Genomic DNA, 9,457 nt, shown 5'->3' on the forward strand with positions numbered 1-9,457 from the left:
TTGTATTTCTGTTGCTTGGATCTGATGTTTCATGCTGTCCATTTTCATTTGTCTCTTTGTATATCATCTACTCAGTGGCTTGGCTGAACTACTTTTACCGTCAGAAGTTTGGGTCTCCACGTAAATTATGGTAAAAGAAATAATAATAGGTTTCTGTAAACTTTTTTGGCTAGAATTGCTTCTTCATAGATCCTTGACAGAGAGTAGATATGGCTTCATGACTGTAGACTGCTGGGTCATTTAGAATAATGAAGGCTGAACACCGTAGTCAAGTTCAGTACCATCTCCTTGCCCTGGCATTGGAAGTAACAGAAAGCATCTTAACTAATACCCTTCGATCCTGGCAGTAGATAAAAGTTACACCCTGTTTTTCCATTCTTCTCTTTCAGGGTAGGTTGAAATCCTTTTCTTTTTCTCGGTTTAGCCTAAGCTTCTACCAGTTGAAAAGATGCTACAGTCTGTTCATTGGATCCACTCTCTGCTATCTCCATAAAATCAGTAGTTCAAAAAGGAGTTTTCATTGTGGTTACTCTGATAAAACGTTTATTCTGTTAGAGACTAAAACCCACCTACAAGGGAAAATTGACTTTTAACATGATCCCTGGGATTTCCCAGCTTTCTACTTAAAACCCAGGCTTGTTAGCAATTCACCCAATCTACCTACTCCATCTTCCCACTATATGAAATGAAGCTGATGTCTATCTCATAGAGTTGTTGTACCAATCAAATGCAATTAGGTCCACAGAAGCATGTAGTACATGGAAAACACTCATGCTTCTCCTCTGACTAGCAAATGCCTGTCTGGCACATGGTAGGTAGTCAATAAATGTATATTGAAATAATTTTTTTTTTTTTAATGGCCCAAGTAGAAAACTCTTGGTAGAGTTTAGATAAAGATCTTTGTTAAGGCCTCAAACTTCTGATGTGATTATTGAAGTGCTTTTTAAATAAATGCATGTGCTAAGGCCATCACTGCTTCTGAGTGTGGTCCAGAGGTCCTTGGGCCTCTTCATAGTGGGAAGAATCCTTTATTCTCTGAAATGACCAGGTATGAAGGAAAGTACATCAAATCGTCCTTTATGCATTACATTTAACTTCCATTTCAAAATCTTCACTCGTATATATGTAATCCTTTTAGTACCCCTATTCTGTTTCACTCTCAATTAGTAATGTGTTGGATCTACTTGAGAAGGTCTTTTAATGCCTTCCCTCACATATCACTATTCTAGGACTATTTAGCAAAAGAAGGGGGTGAGAAGCATTACCCCATTTGGTACAGTGTGGTAGTTTTCTAAGCATGTGTGATTTTTAAGGACTCAGATAAATAACTTTTCTGGTTAGACTAGCCTGAACAAGGCATGTTAGCATCTTGACACTTGAATAAGCATTTAATTTGTACGTCCAGCTAGAAAGATGAGACGACATTAATTAGTAGGAGACAAGTATTTTGAAGTAGAATGTGACATGCCAAGTATGTATTATATAGCATCAAATGTCTGAGAGGTGAGAAAGTGAACCAAGGCTTTCCTGTGAAGGAGATTATGACAGGTACCACATTTACAAATTTAGTGAATTCTCATCACAGGTAGGTAATATTATCCCTGTTTTTCAAATGAAAGTTGTTAGAAAAATTAAGTAATTTAGGTATAGTTAGCGAGGCTGAGTTAGAATCAATCCTTGTCTGACAACACTCTTTTTCTTCTTACCTCCTGGGAACCAGGCCTGCTTTCCTATTAGAAAATAATAGGCTACAGGGGCCACTATTTATTTAAATCTTTATCACTTCCCTTTGCATCTAAAATGAGAGGTCCTCCATCTTTGAAGGCATGTCAGTATTCATCATATAAGCCTCAGTAAGCAAATTTCAAGAGGCACTTAAAGCAAATATGGAAAGAAAACAGGTACTTATGGGGTGGGTGGGTGTGGGGGGGGAGTCTCTTACTAGGTTTGGATGCATTATTCTGCGCTCTCAAAATAGATGTTTGGAAGCACGGCTTGGCTCAATGCTGTGTTTATGTTCAGAGGTTGCTTATTTCAACAGTCCTTTTAAAGAATTTTCTGGAAGGGAAGGGGGCAGTGTGTATGACTAGGATGTGGAAATGCAAAAGCCAATTTAAATTAATTTAAAACTGTAATGATAGTACTATTTATCTGCTTACTGTGGTAGGATTGCTAATGCATTTGAGTGCTTTTTAACAACCCAGCAGGAGAAACAGAAAGTGGGACAGGGTCAGTGGAAAGACTGCTTGAGTATTTGAAGTTCAAGCAGTGAGACTTGAGAGACTGGAATGCCTTCCCCATCCCAGAACCTTAATGCCAGGCATTACTCTTTTAGAAGCAAGGATTGGGTATGGAAACTCATCTTCTGTCAGCCGTGGGCTACACAGTCCATCAAGATAACCATGTTAAGATCAACAGCCAGTTAGATACATCCCACGAACTATGCCTCTGGCTGGTTGTACCAGGTCTTCCCAGTCTGTCTCCCTTCCTGCTTTCTCTTGCTGGGCCTTTGTATGCTGTTTGGAGATTCTAAATATTTTACACTGATGTTTCTTTAACACATTGCTCTCTCTTTGTGCTTCAGGGAAGATGGTGAAAAAAGTCTGTCCTTGCAACCAGCTCTGTAGTAATTATCTTTTCTTTCTGTTACTTTTGGCCTTGATTGCAAAGCCTGTTATCCATGAGTTCTTAGAACCCTAAAGCCTCCTAACTCCTTGACTTCTAACTTCCCTGTTTCCACCTCTGCACCTTTTTCTAATATATCGTTTAACATGCTTAATTGCTGACTACTGGCTATTCTCCTACATTGAGAAATCACCTCATAGTCAGTATTTTCAGAGATGACCTCTATGAGCTTAGCACCATGACAGCCATGGGTTGGTAATGCCCATGGGAGTGTGTAGGGAGACCAGAGAAGCATCTCTCCTATGGGAAAGAGAGTCAGCAAATAGGTGCCAGACTTTGGTCTACCCACTTGGAAATCAGTGATCAAAGCAGATGAAGTCCATGCCCTCAAAGTTCCCATCATAGTGGGAGATGTCTGCTAGATTGGCGAGGAAAGAAACACTGCTTTTGTATATGAAGAGTTTGGTTTCTGAGACTGATGGCTTCTCATTAAAATACACAATTCAGCAACCAAGCAGGATGGGAAAACTCATACTTGGGATGCTGGACAGTAAGTTGTTGTTCCTAATAGGTATCATTATTAGGAGGGATATATTATGGCAGGAAAAAATTTAAAAGTGGTTTTGGGGGGCAAAGTATTCATGACTTTTTGGTGCTTTTCAGCAAAACTGAGAAACATTTAGAGGTCAGTCAGTACACTCTCTGGAAGGCCTCTCTACTAGCACTCTGCTACAGGCAAGTCTATTTCTCCCAGGTCAGAAAGGGATGTGTTTGTTTCTTTCTTTAACAGGAAAGTTTGTTTTCAGAAGCCAGAATAAGAAGGTCAATTCTGTGGTTTTCTCTTCCTCATGACCATAATCCCCACTTTCAGAATCCAATTTTGTTTAACATAAAAAGGTTGAAATGAAATTTGACTCTAAAGGGGCCTCACAGCACAAGGGGGACTGGCATCAGACTAGAGAGGTGTGACCCAGCATGAGCTCTTTGTGAATAAACAGTGTTCACAAACTCTGCTGAGCTGCTGCTTCTATTTGGCTTTTGACAACTCTGCTCACTTGCAGTGATATCTGGTTTGCATTGATTGTCCCACCCAGCAAGCTCACTAAGCAGTAATTGTTCAGACAGGATGACAGGCCTCATGCATGTGATATGCTTGCCTTCTGAGTTTCCTCATCATCATGACTCCCCCATCCTCATTGCCTGTGCTTCCCACTTCTCTGCTGTCTCACATTTGCTATTCTTGGAAGGCTGTTTCCTGTGCTTTTTATACTTTTCTACTTAGATTTCCTATACTGTAGGGGAATACCTTCTTTTTACACTGTATGCGCAATAGCAATCCCCTCGTGGCTGCAGCAGGCACTAAGTGAGCTGATGTTCACACAGCAGTGGTTCTGTGTCTTGCCATGGTGGTAAGAAGCATGTGGTCTTCCTCACTCTGCAGCTTCACCTCTGATTTAGCTGTTTCTCTAGCACAGACATGCTTGTGTGAGCAGTTCCCGGGGTGGAAGATTTAAACTTAAGACCAGCAATGAATTATAAAGGGCTTTCAAACAACAGGGGTGCTTCAGGTATGCTGCTGTGCTCTGGTGCTGCTTTGACCTTGAAAGCAGGAAAATATGCACAATTATTTAGCCCCTAGCATTACTTGCGTGTCTGAAAGCTCACAACTTACTTTATAAAGGAGCTTTAATTTATTCTGCAGCAAATGTAAGAGAGTGGGTGGGGGAAAAACAAGACCATGACTCTTCTTTCCCTCTTCCCTAATACTTGCCTCTTCGAATAATCTTCAGTGTGCCCTCCAGCAGAGCCAAAATCAGGCAGGACATAGACTCCTTCTTTCTCATCAAATCATATTGAATAGAATTCCTTCATCATATCCTGAAAGCTTCCTCTTCCCCTTTGCACCCCTGCCTCAGCCGAATGTTCCTGTTGCTTCCACATTGGAATGCTTGCTGTTCTGCGAAAGGGGTGGAGGGAGAGGAGGGGTAAGACTCCTTGAATCGAAACTGAGGTCATCTTCAGGAAAACCATGTTTTCCTGGAGTTGCTTTTCTCAGGCCCACCACAGAGTCCTGGTTCTTTACCCATAGGAAATTGGAAGAGAGTGAATGCTTAATTTCTTCCAAATATGTTTACAAATTCATTTTGTTGGGTCCAGCTGGAAAACATGCTACTTCTCTTTATGTTATCACCTCTTTATATTACAGAATGGGGAAAGAATATGGCTATGTCCACATGGATTGGGAACCCCATCTTATCCTGGACCACGTACCTATCTTTGCCTCCCTTTAATTCCACTTTTAATTCTGCCTGATGCACAAGAAAGCCTCCTCTTTTCCCTGCATTCTGCAGAATTTCAGAGCAACTAGCCTTGTTGACCACACCACACCTCTGTCATCAACGTGATGCTGGAAATAGAGTACTGCAGTCAGTCTGAGTAGTCAAAGCTGCTATGTAAATGGGCTGAAAGCGCTCCCTACCCTTTGTGCCTACCATCAGCCCAAGTTCAGCTTTACCTGCAGTTCCTGAAGAGAATCCATTTGCATTACACTGTTATGCCAAAACTCATGGCTAAAAAAACCTTGGGCTCTTCTTTCTTGCATGGCTTCCTAATTCATCCTTTTCCCATTCTCTAGCTTGCCCTTCATCATCCTGTGACGTTTTCCCCCTCTTCCTGAAAATATAACCCAGGTTCCTTTTAATGCTTGTATTCTGGTGCTTCTTATAACTCTAGGGACCAGCAGCACAAACACCGTTGGGGGAGTAGTGAATAGCCAAGCCCCCCAGGCTCAGCCTCCCACCATGACAGCCAGCAGGAAGGGCACATTCACAGATGACCTGCACAAGTTGGTAGACAACTGGGCCCGGGATGCCATGAATCTTTCAGGAAGGAGAGGAAGCAAAGGACACATGAATTATGAGGTAAGTCTTTCCTTTTTGCCATTTTCCTAATCTGTCAGATAATCATTTAGCTCACATCTGAATCAGAGGTGATATAAACTCCCTAAGATGGTACTTAACATTTTATGCCATGACCTTCTTTAGTAGCACATGAATTTTAACATTTTATAAAAACAAGACAACTTACCCAAGTACCCTTTTTATTTTTCCTTCCCTGTATCCCTAGCTCCCTATTCGTCAGCTCAGTTGTTTCTTCCCCTTTCCTTCAGCACTGTGAACTATGTGCACACTGATGTACATATTCCCTCCCGCCCTCACCCCATTCCAATCAGAATAGTTACTCTCACCTCTACTTGATAAGTGTAAAAGAGTCAGTAAATATTATGGAAAGGTTTTTTTGCTGTACTCTATAAGATTAGACTGTCCCAGTTCTAGAACTGTATGTTAGTACCAATCCATTTTATATCAACAGCAATTGTTACATGTTTGTTTTGTTTTCAGGGCCCTGGAATGGCAAGGAAATTCTCTGCACCTGGTCAGCTGTGCATCTCCATGACCTCAAATCTGGGTGGCTCTGCCCCCATTTCTGCAGCATCAGCTACCTCTCTAGGTCACTTCACCAAGTCTATGTGCCCCCCACAGCAGTACAGTTTTCCAGCTGCCCCCTTTGGCACTCAGTGGAGTGGGACAGGTGGCCCAGCACCACAGCCGCTGGGCCAGTTCCAGCCTGTGGGAACTGCCTCCTTACAGAATTTCAGCATCAGCAATTTGCAGAAATCCATCAGCAACCCCCCAGGCTCCAACCTGCGGACCACTTAGTCAGACCTAGAGACATTAACTGAGTAGATTTGGGGGCAGGAAATGGAATGCTGAGGGGTGGGGGTGGGGTGGGGGTGGGAAAGTAGCCTATATACTAACTACTAGTGCTGCAATTTAACTGGTTATTTCTTGCCAGATGGGAATGTTTTTAATACCGCTTTGAGCCCGCAGAATGGAGAATCTCTCTCTCCCTCTTCCCCATTTATTGGAGTGGTACAAAAAGGAAAGAACAGCTTTCTTGTGATGGGGGAGCTTCAGACTTTGCTTTCCTGTTTATATCCAACAGCGAGGGCTAGGAAAGAGAATTGTGTTCATCAGGAAGCCAGTAGAGTGCTCAGTGTAAAACCAAACCCCGTCTGTATTTTCAAGTGGGTGGAGCTCTAGATTTTGGTACCCGCCCCAAATCTCTTACTCCCCCAAGAATCTAGACCACAAGGGGGGAGGGGGAAAAAAAATCAACACAGCTATTGGGCTCTCTCCTACCCTGTCCCCGTCTTTTCTCTTTTTCTTTTTTTTTCTTTTTTTTTTTTAACTCTTATAGAACCCAGTGAAAAATACCAGGGGACTGGGGTTGCAACCCTTTCTTAAGATAGGTCATTAGTGCTTTAAGCAAAAGATACTAGCAGCTTTGACTGCAGCATTAGCAATTAGGAAAAAAAATTAAGTTCCCTGCGGACATGTAACTTTGCCATCAGTTTTGATGTGGAAACACTGTGATATATAAATGTTGTTGGACAACAGTAGTTTTAAGAGTAAAATACGAAAGATTTAAAAAGTTAAAAAAAAGCTAGTGCTGTCCTTTACTTATTGAGACACTTTAACTTTTTCCTTTGTATTTCCATTGTATTAGAAAAATAAATGTGAATGTAAAATTGTATAAATTACTGTACTTGAATACTTCTGTTCTCCCAGTATTGCTTGCTGGATATTTTAGTGCCTTGGACTTCTATTGCTTCTGCCACTAGCATCAATTTTTCATCCGACCCCAGATCAGCAGCAGGCATGTGGAAGAAAATTTTAGGTCCATGTGACCCCAGCCATGGATATGCCAAAGGGAAATTGAAAGTGTTTTTTTTTGTTTTTTGTTTTTTTTTTAAGTCATTCAACAATTTTGTCTAGAGCAGTTGTAAGATGTGCAGGGTAAGAAGTTAAGTTGACATCAGTGGTTGAAAGCAGAAAGTTCTGTTTTGGGAACAGAAAGGAGAGGGGTGTTAAATAACAAAATTGGGCGATTTCAAAGATTAAGGGTGGTGTGTACTAAGTGAAAGAAAAAGAAAGAAGGGGGAGCAACCCTGTTTTGAAGATATGTGATGCTTGGCCAGTGTGTGCCATAAGCCTTAAGTGTTTGAGCTGGGCTTAGACAGACAATATCTAGAGGTAATGGCTGAGCATAAGAGGAAGGGGGTGGGAGCTGGTTTTTAAGTTGGAAAATGTGATAGTGAAAAGTCACAGATGGAGAAAGTAGCTCTAAGAAAAACTGTTTGGATTGCTTTCCTCTTGTTGCACATGTACCATGCGTATCTCAGCTTGGGGTACTGTCTTCTGTAGAAAATGGACCCACATCTGAATTAAGCATTGTAAGAAAGAACGTGTATTCCTGTTTCCTATATGATGCCCAAGTGGTTGCAGGATCTTAATCTACTGTGCCACCTTTAATATTTCTAGAATTGCAACTGATAGTCTCATGTTTTCATATAAACAAATATTCCCCTTAAATAATAACTGTAACCAACCAGTATTATTTAGTGCTATGCCTAGTTGTGATGAGCAGTTCTATTATTTTCAAAGCTTTCAGAAATGTTCTCCTAATTGGCTGTGTCAAGGATCTCTTACCGTTTTTGAAGATGGAGAAAGAAGTTAAGATTCCAGGTTTTTGGGTGCTGCTTCTCTTAGCACTTCACTGGGGACATGGGAAAACGTCTTACCCACCTCAGTGGCACATCCCAGGAAGTCACCACAAAATATATGAAGAGCCTTGTGGCTCTCTGGATCCTGTCTGTTCCTTTCTCTTTATTAAGTTGGCCTAAGTCCCAAAACTGCGAAATGAGAGCTGAAGGTTTTAGGAATGTAGAAATGGAAAGGGCAAGGGTTCGAGGCCTTGCTTTAAAAATTATTTATTTTCTGCTTGTAGTTCTTGGGGAGGGGGTAAGAGTAAGGCTAGACAGAGAAGGTGCCAAGTAAATGAGAAATTGACCACCTAAGATGAATGAAAGGAAACAATACTTTCTAACAGAGAAACGAGGGAGCCAAATGCAGCACATTGTTGTTTCATTATTGTGGTTTAATAATTTTGAGATCTCTTCACTCACACACAGAAAGAACTGGTTTTATTTACTGTTGATTTTTTTTCCCTCTTGTGGATGAAATAACTGAAGCCTAAAGGAATGAATTAGTGCTACTGAACTGTTTATTTTTGTGTTAATAGTACACTTTGAGTATCTTTTTCCACTTTAAAAAAAATCTTTCTGAATTATAAATGTTTTCCTTACATTATTTAACAATGTACACTGTTTAAAAAAAAAAACAAACAAATAAAATGAATTCAAACCTTGGGGGTTTCTCGGCAGCCGTTAATTGTACATTTTGCACTAACTCTGGGTGTTGCGCTTCTTGTAAGGTTGCGCTTTGTGCTTCCGTTTGTTACCTTTGTAGATTTATTTAATGAAACCATTCAAATAAACCAAACTTGCTTTTGTTGAGCTTTGGGGTTTCATTTCCAACAAACTGCTTTTCTTGTTCTCATTGGCTCTGTTTTGACTTATGTGTCATTTATAACTGACTTCTAATTCCCAGGAACACTTTTTAGTGGCAGTCTACCCTGAATTAAGATTATGCTGCAGACAAGAGGAAGGTGATATTTACTTTTCCTGAGGATAATTGGTATGGACATCAAAATCTAGAGATGAATACATCAACAAATCCAGGCAACAATAGGAAAGGTAAAAGCTTTTAGAAGATAGGGAAATCAGGGTTAGCTGCAGCCTCTTCATCTTCCAAAGGGATAGAAACAGTAGACTGCCTTTCCATACTTAGGAGTTCCTTACCTCAAATTCACAGCTTCCCACAAATGGGTCTGTGATCCAAAAAATAATTAAAAGTTACTGCTTTAAGAA

The 9,457-nt window shown here is 40.8% G+C and overlaps 1 protein-coding gene across 20 annotated transcripts in view; it reads left to right on the forward strand.

Moving 5' to 3' along the window:
- The window catches only part of WNK1 (WNK lysine deficient protein kinase 1), a 179,779-nt gene extending 170,736 nt beyond the window's left edge, over positions 1-9,043 (forward strand). For 9 of the 20 annotated variants that reach the window (XM_037845475.1, XM_037845476.1, XM_037845480.1 and 6 more), the window contains 3 exons: positions 2,585-2,626; positions 5,359-5,546; positions 6,027-9,043. In XM_037845475.1, coding sequence (XP_037701403.1) covers positions 2,585-2,626; positions 5,359-5,546; positions 6,027-6,344 — 548 coding nt within the window. In that variant the 3' untranslated portion in view covers positions 6,345-9,043. The other 11 variants (XM_037845496.1, XM_037845494.1, XM_037845477.1 and 8 more) reach the window with 3 other exon arrangements.
- Positions 9,044-9,457: the final 414 nt, after the last annotated feature.

This window comes from Choloepus didactylus, chromosome 8 (assembly GCF_015220235.1).
Source record: "Choloepus didactylus isolate mChoDid1 chromosome 8, mChoDid1.pri, whole genome shotgun sequence".
Lineage (NCBI taxonomy): Eukaryota > Metazoa > Chordata > Mammalia > Pilosa > Megalonychidae > Choloepus > Choloepus didactylus.